This window comes from Hemitrygon akajei, chromosome 7 (assembly GCF_048418815.1).
Source record: "Hemitrygon akajei chromosome 7, sHemAka1.3, whole genome shotgun sequence".
Taxonomy (NCBI): domain Eukaryota; kingdom Metazoa; phylum Chordata; class Chondrichthyes; order Myliobatiformes; family Dasyatidae; genus Hemitrygon; species Hemitrygon akajei.
Window position 1 is genome coordinate 157,083,507 of NC_133130.1, and position 20,682 is coordinate 157,104,188.

General features: G+C 52.3%; 1 protein-coding gene across 4 annotated transcripts in view; it reads right to left on the minus strand.

The window, feature by feature from the left end:
• sardh (sarcosine dehydrogenase) overlaps positions 1-20,682 on the minus strand; it is a 66,081-nt gene that overhangs the window by 21,973 nt on the left and 23,426 nt on the right. For all 4 annotated transcript variants that reach the window (XM_073052252.1, XM_073052251.1, XM_073052253.1 and 1 more), the window contains exons 4-7: positions 7,981-8,160; positions 3,798-3,921; positions 1,831-1,931; positions 1,194-1,298 (exon numbers count right to left, since the gene is read on the minus strand). In XM_073052252.1, coding sequence (XP_072908353.1) covers positions 1,194-1,298; positions 1,831-1,931; positions 3,798-3,921; positions 7,981-8,160 — 510 coding nt within the window. The remainder of the gene's footprint in view (positions 1-1,193; positions 1,299-1,830; positions 1,932-3,797; positions 3,922-7,980; positions 8,161-20,682) is intronic.

The window sequence follows — 20,682 nt, forward strand, 5'->3', positions numbered from 1 at the left end:
ATATCATTCCCATAAATCCTTTAAGTAGCAGACAACAGTCCTGCACAGCACTCCTAATGCGTGGTAATGAGCTCCTGTTCAGGTCACTGACCTCTGACCCCAAAACAGATTATCATGTCCAATCTCTGTCATGCGAAGAGGAGACATTGTGAACAGAGGAAAAGATGCAAGACTCCCGAGAATCTCTCAAAGCAGAGGGTTATTCAGGGTGATACTGAAGACCTCGGGTCCACATGCCGAGGACACAAAGAGGCCAAGTGTAAATGATGGCAGGAAGGCATCACTTTCCCAATTAGATGTCCTGTCAGCCATCTCCTGTCCGGCTTGTGAAAAGTCTGCAGGTCCCACGTGCACCCTAACAAGCACTTCGGGAATTCACAGAATGAGAACAGAATAAAGTCACCCTTGTTCCCAGAGAACTGAGAAGGAGGAAGTAAAAGTCTAACATAACCGCTCTATCCCTGGGAAAGCACCTCAGTAGTCTAAGCACAAGAGATTCTGCAATGCTGGAAATCCGGAGTTACATGCACAAAATGCTGGAGGAGACATTGACTCTTCATTCTTTTCCATAGATGCTGCCTAACCCGCTGAGTTCCTCCAGCATTTGTGTGTGTGTTACCTCAGCATTCTTTTGCTTTTTTACAGCCTTATTTATCTCATGTTGCCACACTTAGCATGGGAACATGTACCAACGGACTCAGGGACAGCATCTATCCTGCTGCAATAAGACTCCTAAACAGATCTCTTATGCGACAAAATCAACTCTTGATCTTTCAATGCCCTTCGCCGTGACTCTTGCACTTTGTCTACCTGGAGTGCACTTTCCCTGTAACTGTAACACCATTTTCAGCATTCAGTTTTGTTTTCCTTACATACTAATCAATCCAGTTAGGTATGGAATGATCAGTCTCCATGGCCTGCAAACAAATCTTGGCAGGATATCTCACTGTACTTGTGATGATAGTAAGCCAATTATCAGTTACCAGTTGCTGTAAATTCAGTCTCAAATCTATTCTCCTGTGTTCAGTGATCTTCCTGCCTCTTCTCCCATTACCAGGAGAAAGGTGATTATCCCATTATCAATCAAATAACTCCCAGACCAAATAAAGAGGAGTTTGATGCCTGTTAATCTTTCTTCCAAAGCACCCCATCTCACAGTTTTCCTGGTTAAAATTCACAAAGAGAATTCTTACCTCTTCCCAGAAGTTTGGATTTGGCTCATATCCACCAACAGACAGGGCATCGCCTTGGAGACGGAGATACACTGAGGTATCGTGATCCCGAACATTCGGCATGTTCTGGGAGCAGAAAGAATACACACCAAAAGTTGGCTTGGGATACAGGTTACCCACACACAGAATGATGCTCCTTCCATAGTTTAGAGCAGGGTCAGGTAAATCTCTTAGCCTTCCTCTCCAGCAGAAACCAATCCCACCAGATTTCAGTGGGACATGCGAACACTGTATTGAGACTCAGTGAGGTACAGTGATCAGTAACTCCACTGCCCACTCAGGGGAACAGGTAACGGGTAACCAGTCAGCGAGAGAGCAGCTGTGTACACCCTCACTCTTACCCAGAGTCATTGGAAGCCTGGTGAAGATAGGATCTAACAGTAGTAAAGAGCCCATTGATGCTTTCAGATTGCCCCAGCGGTGAATGATCTGATACCAGCAGAGCCCTACACCCTGGGAAATAAGCTAACACTAACTCCCTGTTTAAAGGAATCAGTCGGACTGTGTGGCACCTAAACATATTCAGACTGTCTGGTCACAATCACATTAGCGTCAATATGGAACCAAGGGAGCAGAGCCCCTGGACTCCAGCAAGTACCTGGATTCCTTCGATCCGCTCTGTGACCACGTATGCATGGCGCATGGCGATAAGTGGAACGTTAACCCCAGCCATTGCCCCCAGCTTCCGAGCCCATACACCTGTTACCAAACAGAGCAAGTTAGCTTTGCCCAGCTCCCAGCCATCCTAGCAAAGCCTGCCCTCTGCTGGCCGCACCGCACTGGCGCTGCTCCAGCAAAGCTCTCAGGTCTGCGAGGGCAATCAGGGAAGCTCGGTGCAGTTGGGGGTGCGGAGCATCAAGGAGAGATTGAGGCAGAAATATGACACAGTCATTCTGAAATATAAAAGAGCTATCCATCACATCTAAGACTTATCCACAACACAAAATATCACATCTGATTATGTATCATATTTATCCAGCTGCCTCATCTTATTACAACCCCCTTTTCCTTGATTCCAACACTCAGTGTTGACAATGGCTGAGGATGTCAAAATGGAGCCCTCACTCTAAACAAAATCAGGTGAATGGCCTGGAGCAAAAAGACCATAAAATATAGGAGCAGAATTAAAGCCTTCCAGCCCATCACATCTGCCCTACCATTCACCACGGCTGATTTCTTATTTCTCCTACCTTCTTCCCAAAGCCCCTTAATACACCTGGTGACTTGGCCTCCAAGCCGTCCGTGGTAAAGCATTTCACAGGTTCACCACCCTCAGGTAGAAGGCACTCCCCCTCACCTCAGTTCTAAGGGGCCACCCCTTTATTCAGAAGCTGTGACCTCAGACCTAGACTCCTTTACTGATCGGAACATCCATGCGTAGGCAGGAATACACCGCTGGACAGGACAGTGCTGAGCAAGAGCTTCAAGCCACAAGGGGTGGCACTGAGGAAGTGCACAACTCACCTGCGTTGTCGGAGGGAGAGGGAGGATACCAGACCAGATACTAACCACACCCCCGGCACAATTGTGACCCGAGATCCCCAATCCCTGTCATAATACCCGGTACCCCTTCGAATTCTGACAAGTGTCGGGAGCCTAACAATGCAAGTCTCAGGCTCCAGAGTGCCCTCTGACCTTGGCACAATCCCCCATCACAAGCGAAAGTCCTGTCTGACCACTGATACGACCGAAGACACGCAAATGACACCAACGCAAAAATGCATGACACTTTCGAACCCCGAAACACCTATAACACACTTGCTGTTGGCATCTGAGAGAGGGACTTGCCCTGGGGCAGTTCCAATATTTGGGGGCTGTGTCAGTTGTCTGGAGGCAGCACGGAACTTTAACGTCACGTGCACTTGCTCACCTTTTCCCAAATTCCCTTTGTGCCTTAAAGCATACAGTCTTAACCCCAGTCTCAAACATCAAAAGGTCTGTTGGATGAAAATGTCCTAAGATTCGCAATCTCAGTGCATTGAGTCTTGCACTGAGAAGGTCTCCCTGATTCCAGGCTGTCAGCGTCCACCAGCCAGGTCCACTGAGGGGTTTCTACTTTCAAAGGGATTGCTCCTTATCTCAGTGGCAGGGGATCTTGCTGAGCAGAAATTCCCCACTTTACTATGTTAACCAGAATGCAGAAGGACCTTTTTGTCTATGGAACTCTTTGGGAGTGCCTTGAAAGGCGCCACAGTGCGTAGTGGTTAGTGACACTATTGGAGCTTCTGGAGTTTGGCGTTCAATTCCGGCACCGTTTTGTAAGGAGTCTGTATGGCCTCCCTGTGGAATGCATGGGTTTTCCCTGTATGCTCCGGTTTCCTCCCACAGTCCAAAGATGTACCAGGTAGGTTAACCGGTCATTGTAATTAGGTTAGGGTTAATAGGGTTTGTCAGGGATTTTTCGGGATGGTGTGTTTTGAAGCGACAAAAGGGCCTACTCCACACTGTATTGCTAAATAAAAATAATGGGAGATATTGGACTTTTTTTTTCCATGTGAATCCATTGTGCATCAATGGCTAGAAATGGTATTGCAGGTTAGCGAAGACTCTCTCACTGTGTCTCACCTGCGCAGTTAATCACACATGTCGTTTGGATTGTTCCATAGTCCGTGTCCACACCACTGACCCGCCGAATTCCAAAATCGTCCACTTTCACTTGGATCCCCGTCACCGCACAGTTCTCAATCACCTTGAGGGAGATGAAACAACCATAAAGTTGTCACAGTGTACAGACCTTATCCCTGAACCAAGGGCCCTGACGTACAACTCCACACCTCAAATCCCCTTCAACACAATTCAGTGCCCCAGCAGCACAACACTACAATTGCTTCCAAGCTGAGATGAAACTCATGAGCCCCCACCACCCCTCAAACCCAGAAACAGGGCAGGAGACACCTGAAGCGAGGCTTGACACCACTAAAATGATGCAAGACCACAACCTTGGAAGACAAGACCCCCTAACACAAACAAAATGGTAATATAAAGCCCCCAATTCTTGGTACAAATCAAGAACTACCATCAACCATCATGCTCGTAAATAAAAGGGGATATTGAAATCCCCATCATTGAAATGCTCCTGCAACAAATGATCTCAATTTAAGGACTCATTATCTCTTGTTCTCATTATTCATGGCAATTTATTTATATTTGCATTTGCACAGTTTGTTATCTTCTGCACTCTGGTAGATCTTTCATTAATCCCGTTATAGTTACTATTCTATATATTTGCTGAGTATGCCCGCAGGGAAATGGTTGTATAGGATGTATGGATGGAGATCTCTGGATCTCTGCATTCAAGTGGTCACACTCTCTCCCTCTCTCTCGATGGGGGGAGAATTTGCTGCCAATTCTCGGGTCCACAGTCTCAGAATAAAAAGCGAATGCAGCAGATTGCAACAGTATAACAGCAGCTCCCCTTTTGCTGTGAAAATAAGTGAGGTCTCTCTACCCTTGTTAGTTAGAGAGAGAGAGAAAGACTGGTATGTCGAACTATCAGGTAAACAATAGCGTTTGTTGGCTGCAGATCACGGTCTCTTTGAGTGCTATGCTGTTGCTTGGCGAGCGGTGGGCACTGGTGCTTTTAGCTGAAACGAGGTTGAAGCTTGCTGCTGTTTACACGGGGGGGAGAGGGGGCTCTAGGATTCTGATGTTTTTGTGTTCACCTTTTGCGATTCTGTTTTTCGTGGATGTCTGCGAAGACAGGTATTTCAGGTACACATGGTCCGATATTAAATGGAATCATTTGAACCATATATACTTTGATAATAAATCTACTTTGCACTTTAAACATTCAGCACAAGGACCTACAATATTGGAGCTCTTGACTTTAGATCATTTATGCAACCGGGTAACTGAATGGAAATCTTTGATTCAGTAAAGGGTGGGGGGTGACAGTGTCAAGTAGAAAGGAAACTTGCTCTTTGGTCCATCATATCAATACTTCCCATTAAGTACCTGTCTCTTCTAAAGCATTTCCCTGCATTTGTGACGACAAATAACACGACATGTGCCAGTGGTGTTAAACCTGATTCTGATTTGGAAGTGTATTTGGGGGAAGGGACAGGTGACCAGAATCAGGGCAGGGCAGCGCACAGTGTGACAGGTCTCACAGCAACATGGCTCCAGCGGCTCCAGATCACCAGTGCTGTCTGTGTGGAGTTTGCACCGTCCCTCTGTGAACAGGTGCATGCCCTCTCGAGGGGTCGGGGGGGGGGGGGGCTCTGGTCCCGAAGACACACTGATTGGCAGGTTAATTTGTAAATCGCTCCCAGTACATTGATGAGTGGTTGAATCTGGGGGGCATTGATGGGATGTGGAGAGAATTAAAATGGGCTCGAGTAGAATTAGTCGAGTTAGTATTGGATGATTGACCCAAGTAGGGCTGAAGGACCTCAGTCCATTGTGTAACTTTATGACAATTATGGAACAAAGAGAAAAACATTCATTTCTATATACTGCGTTTTGTCTGACAGAACATCAACTTCTGGCCCACAACATTATACCAACCTGTATAACTACTCTACAATCAATCTCCCCCTTCCCTTCAACGCAGCCTACAACCCTCCATTTTTCTTACATCCATGTGCCTATCGAAGAATCTTTTAAGAATCCATATTATATCAGCTTTAACAGTCCTCAGTCACTCTCTGATATTCCTCAATCTATTCAATAAAACCTGTCCCTCAGTCTCCTTGCCCTCATTCACCAGGCGAGGGTCGGTGGCTCCCCCAGGGTCAGTGCATTGTGGGTGGGTTCTGGAGTAGGAGTTAGGTGCGGGCAGGAGAAATGAGGTCCGATGGCCCCCGCCCGCCCAATTTCGCAAATCGGTGGGACCAGAGTTCGAAGTCTAGTGTTCATAACCCCATCATCCGTGAGTCTGGAGTTCAAGGCCAAGTGGTCGGTGATCAGTGGCTCCTTGGGATTGATGCCAAGGATCGAGGCCCGAGGGCCAAGTCGGAAATCCGGCAATCAAGGCCTGTTGGCCAGAGCTCCGTCAGTGAAACTCTGCAAGTCCACGGTGGAAGTCAAGGCCAAATGCCTGTAAGCCCGAGTCCGAATCCACTGGAGGCTGGTGGCCCCAGAAGACAGCCCGTCCCGGGATTAGAGCACTGTGCGTGGATGTGGGAGGCAGGAATGAGGCTTGTTTGCCTGTTGTGGTTTCGTTGCTTGTTGTGTTCCATGTTGTTCTGCCAAGCACTGTGGGCATGCTACATAGGCACCAAAATGTGTGACGACACTTGTGGGCTGCCCCTTGCACACCCTTGTGTGCGTTGGTTGTTGACACAAACAACGCATTTCACTGTATGTTTGGAAGTACACATGATAAATAAACTTGAGTTCCCCAGTTACAACACATAGTGACTATGTTCAATCCCACCATCGTGTTAAAGACCTCAGTTAGACCTGAACTAACCTCGTCCACTTTCCAGTTCCTCAAACCTCCACAAGTGCGGATGGGAAAAGACAGGGTCAGCTTCAGCCCCTTCTGCTGCCCAAGAAACACTCACTCCCCACCAATTAACCAACTTTCCACACAAGCTGCCATGCTTCCTTGTCGACTAAATGCCCGAATAACTTTAACAAGCTGCTTGAAGAGACAACTCAGTGAATGCCTTCAGAGATGGGTGCAGTGAGGCAGAAGCTCACTCCTGATCTGGCTCAGAGTCCTTATGCTCTGGTGCACTACCCCAGGAATTTCACCCACACTGAAGGGACTACATAAATGCATGCTGATTGTGATGACACGAACTATTGAGATTTTAAGGGTTGCAGCAGGCAAAACCGATGTTTACCTGCTTATAAGCACCATTCATGAGGTTAACTGGTGCTGATTGTGTTCAAGTGATTTCAGGACACTTTCTTACAAACAGCACTAAAAGAACATGGAAAAAGAACTTTGTTCAGCATGGGACAGGGGCACAGATGGGAGCAGATGGAAGGTGTCTCCTTGATTTACTCTGAATTAGTTCAATCAACCCCTCGTTCACATGGCCCAGAACTGAAGGTGCAGCTGTTCTTGTGCAGACCCATCTCTCTTCACTTCGATGGATATGTCAGCCAGTGAAGCCAGAAATTATATCAGAGTATGGGTGCCATGGGCTAATTGTAATTGCAGGTTGGCGGAGGGGGTGGGGGGAGGCAAGAGTTGCCATGACTAACCAGACAGAGGAATCAGGAAAAAGAGAAAATCTGCAGATACTGGAAATCCACACATAGAATGCTGCAGGGACTCAGCAGGTCAGGTAAACTCTTTCCGTTTACGAAAAGAGTAAACGGTCGATGCTTTAGGGCTTCATCAGGACTGGAGAAAAACGATCAGAAGTCAGGCTAAAAAGATGGAGGAAGGGGAGGAAGAAGTACAAGTCAGTGGGTGATAGGGGAAACCAGGAGAGGGGAATGGGGTGAAGTAAAGAGCAGGGAAGTTGATGGAGAAAGAGATGAGGGCTGGAGATGAGGGAATCTGATAGGGGAGGTCAGAAGGCCATAGAAGACAGGAAAGGGAGAGGAGCACCAGAGGAGAGTGATGGGTAAGTAAGGAGATAAGACGAGGGAGGGGAATGGGGAATGGTGAAGAAGGGAGGCAGCTATCAGATCCAGTGAACAAAAGTCAAAAATCTCCTCAGTGCGACCAGTCATGGAGCCTGATGGATGTGCTGCCCCATAACAAGGGCACACATCTGAGTACACATACACAAGCAGCTGGGGAAGGGTGAATCCAAGGTTGTAGAGGAAGGAACCAGTAACCTACCATTGCCCCACGAGCGGTTGCCGCGCGTGCCAAGGTGCTGCAGGTTCCAGCGGGGTCCATGGTGCCGTCAGTCGGAACATAGAGAGTGCCGTACAGGTCACTCACGTTCATCAGTGGGTAAAGGGCTTTTGTCTCAGAAGGCGACAGCACATGTGACTCGATCCCATAGACCTTCCCCAACTATCATTGGGAGAAAACAAAAACAATATTAGTTGAAAGAGTAATTTAACCTGCTGCATATGACGGGATGTGGATTCTCCAGGACTGATATTTCATTAGGTACTGGTTCACAAGCACTTATTTTTACCAGAGAGGATACACACTGATCCTCACTGGGAGACGGGTCCCACACACACTGACCCTCACTGGGAGACGGGTCCCACACACACTGACCCTCACTGGGAGACGGGTCCCACACACACTGACCCTCACTGGGGGATGGGTCCCACACACACTGATCCTCACTGGGAGACGGGTCCCACACACACAGACCCTCACTGGGGGATGGGTCCCACACACACTGACCCTCACTGGGAGACGGGTCCCACACACACTGACCCTCACTGAGGGACGGGTCCCACACACACTGACCCTCACTGGGAGACGGGTCCCACACACACTGACCCTCACTGAGGGATGGGTCCCACACACACTGACCCTCACTGAGGGACGGGTCCCACACACACTGACCCTCACTGGGAGACGGGTCCCACACACACTGACCCTCACTGAGGGATGGGTCCCACACACACTGACCCTCACTGGGGGATGGGTCCCACACACACACATTGACCCTCACTGAGGGACGGGTCCCACACACACTGACCCTCACTGGGGACAGGCCCCACACACACTGATCCTCACTGGGGGATGGGTCCCACACACACTGACCCTCACTGGGGGATGGGTCCCACACACACAGACCCTCACTGGGAGACGGGTCCCACATACACTGACCCTCACTGGGGGACGGGTCCCACACACACAGACCCTCACTGGGGGATGAGTCCCACACACACTGACCCTCACTGGGAGACGGGTCCCACACACACACTGACCCTCACTGGGAGACGGATCCCACACACACTGACCCTCGCTGGGGAGAGGGGTCCCACACACACTGACCCTCACTGAGGGATGGGTCCCCCACACACTGACCCTCACTGGGGGACGGGTCCCACACACACTGACCCTCACTGGGGGACGGGTCCCACACACACAGACCCTCACTGGGAGACGGGTCCCACACACACACTGACCCTCTCCGGGAGACGGGTCCCACACACACTGACCCTCACTGGGGGACGGGTCCCACACACACACTGACCCTCACTGGGGGGACGGGTCCCACACACACTGACCCTCACTGGGAGACGGGTCCCACACACACTGACCCTCACTGGGGGATGGGTCCCACACACACCGACCCTCACTGGGAGACGGGTCCCACACATACTGACCCTCACTGGGGGACGGGTCCCACACACACACTGACCCTCACTGGGGGACGGGTCCCACACACACTGATCCTCACTGGGAGACGGGTCCCACACACACAGACCCTCACTGGGGGACGGGTCCCACACACACTGACCCTCACTGAGGGACGGGTCCCACACACACACTGACCCTCACTGGGAGACGGGTCACACACACACACTGACCCTCACTGGGGGACGGGTCACACACACACAGACTGACCCTCACTGGGGGATGGGTCCTACACACACTGACCCTCACTGGGGGGGCGGATCCCACACACACTGACCCTCACTGGGGGATGTGTACCACACACACTGACCCTCACTGGGAGACGGGTCCCACACACACTGACCCTCACTGGGGGATGTGTACCACACACACTGACCCTCACTGGGAGACGGGTCCCACACACACTGACCCTCACTGGGAGACGGGTCCCACACACACTGACCCTAACTGGGGGACGGGTCCCACACACACTGACCCTCACTGGGGGACGGGTCCCACACACACTGACCCTCACTGGGAGACGGGTCCCACACACATAGACCCTCACTGGGGGACGGGTCCCACACACACTGACCCTCACTGGGGGGACGGGTCCCACACACACACTGACCCTAACCGGGGGACGGGTCCCACACACACTGATCCTCACTGGGAGACGGGTCCCACATACACTGACCCTCACTGGGAGACGGGTCCCACACACATAGACCCTCACTGGGAGACGGGTACCACACACACTGACCCTCACTGGGAGACGGGTCCCACACACATAGACCCTCACTGGGAGACGGGTCCCACACACACTGACCCTCACCGGGGGACGGGTCCCACACACACACTGACCCTCACTGGGGGACGGGTCCCACACACACTGACCCTCACTGGGGGACGGGTCCCACACACACACTGACCCTCACTGGGAGACGGGTCCCACATAAACTGACCCTCACTGGGAGACGGGTCCCACACACACTGACTCTCACTGATGGACGGGTCCCACACACACACTGACCCTCACTGGGGGATGGATCCCACACACACTGACTCTCACTGGGGGACGGGTCCCACACACACACTGATCTTCACTGGGAGACAGGTCCCACACACACTGACCCTCACTGGGGGACGGGTCCCACACACACACTGACCCTCACTGAGGGACGGGTCCCACACGCACACCGACCCTCACTGAGGGACGGGTCCCACACACACACTGACCATCACTGGGGGACGGGTCCCACACACACACTGACCCTCACTGGGGGATGGGTCCCACACACACACACTGACCCTCACTGGGGGACGGGTCCCACACACACTGACCCTCACTGAGGGACGGGTCCCACACACACTGACCCTCACTGGGAGACGGGTCCCACACACACACTGACCCTCACTGGGGGACGGGTCCCACACACACTGATCCTCACTGGGAGACGGGTCCCACATACACTGACCCTCACTGGGAGACGGGTCCCACACACACTGACCCTCACTGTGTGATGGGTCCCACACACACACTGCCCCTCACTGGGGGACGGGTCCCCCACACACTGACCCTCACTGGGGGATGGGTCCCACACACACACTGACCCTCACTGGGGGATGGGTCCCACACACACACACTGACCCTCACTGGGGGATGGGTCCCACACACACACACTGACCCTCACTGGGGGACGGGTCCCACACACACTGACCCTCACTGGGTGATGGGTCCCATACACACACTGCCCCTCACTGGGGGATGTGTCTCACACACACTGACCCTCACTGGGAGACGGGTCCCACACACACACTGACCCTCACTGGGAGACGGGTCCCACACACACTGACCCTCGCTGGGGAGAGGGGTCCCACACACACTGACCCTCACTGGGAGATGGGTCCCCCACACACTGACCCTCACTGGGGGACGGGTCCCACACACACTGACCCTCACTGGGGGACGGGTCCCACACACACAGACCCTCACTGGGAGACGGGTCCCACACACACTGACTCTCACTGATGGACGGGTCCCACACACACACTGACCCTCACTGGGGGATGGATCCCACACACACTGACTCTCACTGGGGGACGGGTCCCACACACACACTGATCTTCACTGGGAGACAGGTCCCACACACACTGACCCTCACTGGGGGACGGGTCCCACACACACACTGACCCTCACTGAGGGACGGGTCCCACACGCACACCGACCCTCACTGAGGGACGGGTCCCACACACACACTGACCATCACTGGGGGACGGGTCCCACACACACACCGACCCTCACTGGGGGATGGGTCCCACACACACACACTGACCCTCACTGGGGGACGGGTCCCACACACACTGACCCTCACTGAGGGACGGGTCCCACACACACTGACCCTCACTGGGAGACGGGTCCCACACACACACTGACCCTCACTGGGGGACGGGTCCCACACACACTGATCCTCACTGGGAGACGGGTCCCACATACACTGACCCTCACTGGGAGACGGGTCCCACACACACTGACCCTCACTGTGTGATGGGTCCCACACACACACTGCCCCTCACTGGGGGACGGGTCCCCCACACACTGACCCTCACTGGGGGATGGGTCCCACACACACACTGACCCTCACTGGGGGATGGGTCCCACACACACACACTGACCCTCACTGGGGGATGGGTCCCACACACACACACTGACCCTCACTGGGGGACGGGTCCCACACACACTGACCCTCACTGGGTGATGGGTCCCATACACACACTGCCCCTCACTGGGGGATGTGTCTCACACACACTGACCCTCACTGGGAGACGGGTCCCACACACACACTGACCCTCACTGGGAGACGGGTCCCACACACACTGACCCTCGCTGGGGAGAGGGGTCCCACACACACTGACCCTCACTGGGAGATGGGTCCCCCACACACTGACCCTCACTGGGGGACGGGTCCCACACACACTGACCCTCACTGGGGGACGGGTCCCACACACACAGACCCTCACTGGGGGACGGGTCCCACACACACACTGACCCTCACTGGGAGACGGGTCCCACACACACACTGACCCTCTCCGGGAGACGGGTCCCACACACACTGACCCTCACTGGGGGACGGGTCCCACACACACACTGACCCTCCCTGGGGGACGGGTCCCACACACACTGACCCTCACTGGGAGACGGGTCCCACACACACCGACCCTCACTGGGGGATGGGTCCCACACACACCGACCCTCACTGGGAGACGGGTCCCACACATACCGACCCTCACTGGGGGACGGGTCCCACACACACACTGACCCTCACTGGGGGACGGGTCCCACACACACACACTGACCCTCACTGGGGGACGGGTCCCACACACACTGACCCTCACTGGGTGATGGGTCCCATACACACACTGCCCCTCACTGGGGGATGTGTCTCACACACACTGACCCTCACTGGGAGACGGGTCCCACACACACACTGACCCTCACTGGGAGACGGGTCCCACACACACTGACCCTCGCTGGGGAGAGGGGTCCCACACACACTGACCCTCACTGGGAGATGGGGCCCCCACACACTGACCCTCACTGGGGGACGGGTCCCACACACACTGACCCTCACTGGGGGACGGGTCCCACACACACACTGACCCTCACTGGGAGACGGGTCCCACACACACACTGACCCTCTCCGGGAGACGGGTCCCACACACACTGACCCTCACTGGGGGACGGGTCCCACACACACACTGACCCTCACTGGGGGACGGGTCCCACACACACTGACCCTCACTGGGAGACGGGTCCCACACACACTGACCCTCACTGGGGGATGGGTCCCACACACACCGACCCTCACTGGGAGACGGGTCCCACACATACCGACCCTCACTGGGGGACGGGTCCCACACACACACTGACCCTCACTGGGGGACGGGTCCCACACACACTGATCCTCACTGGGAGACGGGTCCCACACACACAGACCCTCACTGGGGGACGGGTCCCACACACAATGACCCTCACTGAGGGACGGGTCCCACACACACACTGACCCTCACTGGGAGACGGGTCACACACACACACTGACCCTCACTGGGGGACGGGTCCCACACACACTGACCCTCACTGGGAGACGGGTCCCACACACACTGACCCTCACTGGGAGACGGGTCACACACACACACTGACCCTCACTGGGGGACGGGTCACACACACACAGACTGACCCTCACTGGGGGATGGGTCCTACACACACTGACCCTCACTGGGGGGGCGGATCCCACACACACTGACCCTCACTGGGGGATGTGTACCACACACACTGACCCTCACTGGGAGACGGGTCCCACACACACTGACCCTCACTGGGGGATGTGTACCACACACACTGACCCTCACTGGGAGACGGGTCCCACACACACTGACCCTCACTGGGAGACGGGTCCCACACACACTGACCCTAACTGGGGGACGGGTCCCACACACACTGACCCTCTCTGGGGGACGGGTCCCACACACACTGACCCTCACTGGGAGACGGGTCCCACACACATAGACCCTCACTGGGGGACGGGTCCCACACACACTGACCCTCACTGGGGGGACGGGTCCCACACACACACTGACCCTAACCGGGGGACGGGTCCCACACACACTGATCCTCACTGGGAGACGGGTCCCACATACACTGACCCTCACTGGGAGACGGGTCCCACACACATAGACCCTCACTGGGAGACGGGTACCACACACACTGACCCTCACTGGGAGACGGGTCCCACACACATAGACCCTCACTGGGAGACGGGTCCCACACACACTGACCCTCACCGGGGGACGGGTCCCACACACACACTGACCCTCACTGGGGGACGGGTCCCACACACACTGACCCTCACTGGGGGACGGGTCCCACACACACACTGACCCTCACTGGGAGACGGGTCCCACATACACTGACCCTCACTGGGAGACGGGTCCCACACACACTGACTCTCACTGATGGACGGGTCCCACACACACACTGACCCTCACTGGGGGATGGATCCCACACACACTGACTCTCACTGGGGGACGGGTCCCACACACACACTGATCTTCACTGGGAGACAGGTCCCACACACACACTGACCCTCACTGCGGGATGGGTCCCACACACACTGACCCTCACTGGGTGATGGGTCCCACACACACTGACCCTCACTGGGGGACGGGTCCCACACACACACTGACCCTCACTGGGGATGGGTCCCACACACATTGACCCTCACTGGGGGATGGGTCCCACACACACTGACCCTCACTGGGGGACGGGTCCCACACACACACTGACCCTCACTGAGGGACGGGTCCCACACGCACACCGACCCTCACTGAGGGACGGGTCCCACACACACACTGACCCTCACTGGGGGACGGGTCCCACACACACACACTGACCCTCACTGGGGGACGGGTCCCACACACACTGACCCTCACTGAGGGACGGGTCCCACACACACTGACCCTCACTGGGAGACGGGTCCCACACACACACTGACCCTCACTGGGGGACGGGTCCCACACACACTGATCCTCACTGGGAGACGGGTCCCACATACACTGACCCTCACTGGGAGACGGGTCCCACACACACTGACCCTCACTGTGTGATGGGTCCCACACACACACTGCCCCTCACTGGGGGATGGGTCCCACACACACTGACCATCACTGAGGGACGGGTCCCCCACACACTGACCCTCACTGGGGGATGGGTCCCACACACACACTGACCCTCACTGGGGGATGGGTCCCACACACACACACTGACCCTCACTGGGGGACATGTCTCACACACACACTGACCCTCACTGGGGGATGGGTCCCACACACACACACTGACCCTCACTGGGGGACGGGTCCCACACACACTGACCCTCACTGGGTGATGGGTCCCACACACATACTGACCCTCACTGGGGGACGGGTCCCACACACACACACTGACCCTCACTGGGGGATGGGTCCCACACACACACACTGACCCTCACTGGGGGACGGGTCCCACACACACTGACCCTCACTGGGTGATGGGTCCCACACACACTAACCCTCACTGGGGGACATGTCCCACACACACTGACCCTCACTGGGGGACGTGTCTCACACACACACTGACCCTCACTGGGGGATGGGTCCCACACACACTGACCCTCACTGGGGGATGTGTCTCACACACACTGACCCTCACTGGGGGACGGGTCCCACACACACTGACCCTCTCTGAGGGACGGGTCCCACACACACTGACCCTCACTGGGGGATGTGTCTCACACACACTGACCCTCATATATGACAGTGGAGGAGATACAAAGCTGTGGAGAGATACTTTAGGGGTATCAAGTATCCTGACAGGAACACGGCCGGTCTTGTGGAGTGAGCTATAACTTTCCAGTTTGGTGTTGGGAGTGGGCAACACAGATGGTAAACCCCTAGAAAACTGGTTAACAATCACATAGCTCGAAATGGGCGTTTTGTGTGTGGACAGGGTGCAGAATAAGCAGCTGGGTTTGTGCTTGTGACTGCATCCTGAACAAGGTATCATCCATTTTATTGTCAGTAATAAATCAAACGGGGAATCCAGAAATGCTTTCTTTGGGAGGGTAACACAACTTATGGCCGCAGGGGTGGGAGGCTGGGTAAACAGCAGTTATACTTAAGAAAGAATAAAACACCCAGTACGGGGTTCCAGGGCCGTCCCTCTTCCGGGGGGGATACATCCATGCCCAAGAGTCCTTGGAGAAGGAGCATGCAATCATAACAGGAACTGTGGGGGATTTCTGGGAATGGTGGGCCCCACCCAGGGGAATTGACTGCATTACAGATGGTAATAATCATTTAAATTTATACACTGTCTTGTAAATACTTGATGTTTGTATTGTGTGTACTTCGTGTGAATAAACTTATGTGGTTGTGTTAAATTGTGATCAGTGAAACACAAAGATAAGGGACATAAAGCAAAGAGTAGGCATAGTTTTGCACAGATAATTGACCACCGTCTTTCTTGTATGCTCGATCTAATTTGTGATCAATTACTGTCAGGAACACAGGGACACATTCGGCAGTTTCAAGTGTGGCAAGCACCATATACTTCAAACCATAAACATACTTCAAACCCTTTTCTGTGAATCACGGCCAATGAACACCTCATTCATTCTTTGGCAGTTGCCTTTCTGCGACTCTGGTTCCTCAAAACTTATTGCAAAACAAAGAGAGTGAAGGGAAGGATTTAACAAATAAAATATTCAATTCCTGCTTTCTTCCCCTTCACAAGAAACAAAGCAATATAAACGGGTTGCCATTCCATGGTTAAAATCCTTAAACTTTGAAATTTCCTCACATTCAGCATGGAAGCCCTACCCCAGGCACTGCTTACACTCACAAATCCTCACGACAAGTGATATCAAACCCGGGATTAACCGATGTTGTTTTTGCTTGTTTAGGTGCACTGACCTTGTTGATTGTGTAAGAATTTATTTAGCGATTGATTTAAACACTGACATGCCAGCACTCCTGCAAATATGAAAAATGATTAATTATTACTTTCAGCCTCTCGTTGCAGTGTGTGGCTTTGCACATTTTTACTGTGCTCAAGCCTTTAAAATGAATTTTGTGAAAACAAGTAGTGGCTCACTAAGTGAGACATTACACACTCATCGCAGACAGGATAAAATTGAAATGTGTGCAAGATAGAACAAGGGGAAGACTGTTGGTTTGTGGACAAGGTAGAAGTGTGGGACTGATTGAATAGTTGTTCCAAAGAATGCTTTGTTCTGTGTTCTGTCATTTTGCAATCCAGCCTCAAGCCCTTTTTATGGTATATTACAACTGAATGTCTTGAAATTCAAACTGTGTTTGTTTCTCAGTGTGTGTGTGTGTGTGTGTGTGAGTCTATGCCTCTGTGTGTGCTCGACTGGAGTTGCAAATAGGCCCAGATCAAATTAGGCCAATTTTCTTCTCTGAAGAACATTCTGAACCAGTTCATGACAATGCCAGCTAGTTGAGTGGTGTCCCAGCAACAACCTGGCACTCAACATCAGTAAGACCAAAGAGCTGATTGTGGACTTCAGGAAGGGTAAGACAAGGGAACACAAACCAATCCTCATTGAGGGATCAGAAGTGGAGAGGGTGAGCAAGTTCCTGGGTGTCAAGATCTCCGAGGATCTACCCTGGTCTTAACTTATCGATGCAGCTATAAAGAAGGCAAGGCAGTGGCTACATTTCATGAGGAGTTGGAGGAGATTTAGTTTATCACCTAAGACACTTAAAAACTTCTACAGATGTACCGAGGAGAGCATTCTGACAGCTGCATCACTGTCTGATATTGCGGGGCTACCTCACAGGATTGAAAGAAGCTACAGGAAGTTGTAAAATTATTCAGTTCCACCTTGGGTACCAGCCTCCATAATATCTAAGACACCTTTAAGGAGTGGTGCCTCAGAAAGACAGCGTCCAATATTAAGGACCCTCATCACCCAGGGCATGGCGCCATCTCATTGTTACCATCAGGTAGGAGGTACAGAAGCCTGAAGGCACACACTCAGCAATTTAGGAACAGCTTCTTCCCCTCTGCGATATGATTCCTAAATGGACATTGAACCACTGAACACTACCTCACTTTTTTCTGTTTTTCTATTATTTCTTTTTTTGCACCATTTTTAATTTAACTATTTAATATACATATGTATTTACTGTAATTCATTTACTTGTTTTTCTACATTATCGTGTATTGCACTGTACTGCAGCTGCTAAGGTAACAAATTTTATGACACAGGCCAGAGGTATTAAACCTGTTTCCAAATCAAATGCCTTCAAGGCTACTGTACTTCCTACCTGTCCCAAATGAACTTACAAACTTCTAAGTAAAAACAATTCAAGTTCTCAAGCCATCTAACCTGTTTTTAAACAAGTGACAGCACACCCAGGTACAATTTCCATATGATGCCACCTAAACCACAGAGCATTTCTTGAGGGCTGATCCATGGCCTCATTGGATTTTGTCACCATTGTGACATAGTCAAGTCAAGTCACTTTTTATTGTCATTTCGACCATAACTGCTGGTACGGTACACAGTAAAAACGAGACGTTTTTCAGGACCATGGTGCTACATGAAACAATACAAAAACTACTTTGAACTACGTAAAAACAACACAAAAACTTCACTAGACTACAGACCTACACAGGACTGCATAAAGTGCACAAAACAGTGCAGGTATTACAATAAATAATAAACAAGACAATAGGCACAGTAGAGGGCAGTAGGTTGGTGTCAGTCCAGACTCTGGGTATTGAGGAGTCTGATAGCTTGGGGGAAGAAACTGCTACGTAGTCTGGTCGTGAGAGCCCGAATGCTTCAGTGCCTTTTGCCAGACGGCAGGAAGGAGAAGAGTTTGTATGAGGGGTGCGTGGGGTCCTTCACAATGCTGTTTGCTTTGCAGATGCAGCGTGCGGTGTAAGTGTCTGTAATGGTGGGAAAAGAGACACCGATGATCTTCTCAGCTGACCATACTATCCACTGCAGGGTCTTGCGATCCGAGATGGTGCAATTTCCAAACCAGGCAGTGATGCAGCTGCTCAGGATGTTCTCAATACAACTTCTGTAGAATGTGATGAGGATGGGGAGTGAGATAGACTTTTCTCAGCCTTCGCAGAAACTAGAGACGCTGCTGGGCTTTCTTTGCTATGGAGCTGGTGTTGAGGGACCAGGTGAGATTCTCCGCCAGGTGAACACCAAGAAATTTGGTGCTCTTAACAATCTCTATAGAGGAGCCATCAATGGTCAACGGAAAGTGGTTACTCCACGCTCTCCTGAAGTCAACAACCATCTCTTTTGTTTTGTTCACATTCAGAGACAAGTTGTTGGCTCTGCACCAGTCTGTTAGCCGCTACACCTCCTCTCTGTAAGCTGACTCATCGTTCTTGCTGATGAGACCCACCACGGTTGTGTCATCGGCAAACTTGATGATGTGGTTCGAGCTGTGTGTTGCTGCACAGTCGTGAGTCAGCAGAGTGAACAGCAGTGGACTGAGCACACAACCTGTGCTCAGTGTGACGGTGTTGGAGATGCTGCTCCCGATCCAGACTGACTGAGGTCTCCCAGTCAGGAAGTCTAGGATCCAGTTGCAGAGGGAGGTGTTCAGGCCCAGTAGGCTCAGCTTTCCAATCAGTTTCTGAGGGATGATTGTGTTGAATGCTGAACTGAAGTCTATGAACAACATTCGAACGTACGTGTCTTTTTTGTTCAGGTGGGTTAGAGTCAGTTGGAGGGTGATGGCAATGGCGTCGTCTGTTGAAAGGTTCAGACGGAACGTGAACTGCAGGGGTCCAGTGAGGGGGGCAGCAGGGTTTTGATATGCCTCATGACGAGCCTCTCGAAACACTTCATGTTGATGGACATGAGTGCAACGGGACGGTAGTCATAGGGAATGCAGCTGCCAATTTGTCCACTGCAAGATCCCACAAACAGGAACGAAATATGTGATCCAATAATTCACTCCACTCTGAATGGCAGAAACTAGGGAGAACACGCCTGTTCAGCTTAGAATAGCGTTCTGGGATCTTTTACATTCAACTCAGGGAAATGGAGGTATTAGCTTAAAGCAAGGGTTCCCAACCTCCTTTATGAATTAAATTGACTTTATTTCTTACTTCCTTCACATGCATGAGGAGAAAAAACCTTCACGTTACATTCTGTCTGAATATGCAATGTGCAAATTATAGTAATTTGTAATAAGTAGTATGTACAGTAAAATATACAACAGAACAGTTAATATATGCCGTGGATCCCTAATGTTACCTGGAGGGGGGTGTCTGTGGACCCCAGGTTGGGAACTCTTGGTTTGAAACTTCATCTGATAGGTGGAATGGAGCAGCACTTTGCTCAGTACCACAATGAGGGGTCACAATCTGCAGTGATGGAAGAAAGACATACAATGGTGGAATCGAATTTAGGACTCCTGCCTCACAGCTCGAGGAACATGGGTACAATCTGATAACGGGTGCTGCCTACATGGAGTTTGCACGTCCTTGCCGGGTGCCTAGTTTCTTCCAATGTCAAGGAGCGTCAGTAGGTTCATTGGCTAAGTAAGTCCCCCTTACAGAAGGTCAGTGTCAAAAGAACCGAGAAGGCCAAGTGAGAGAAAAGATGTTTGGTTTTAGGGATATACAGAGAGGAAGTG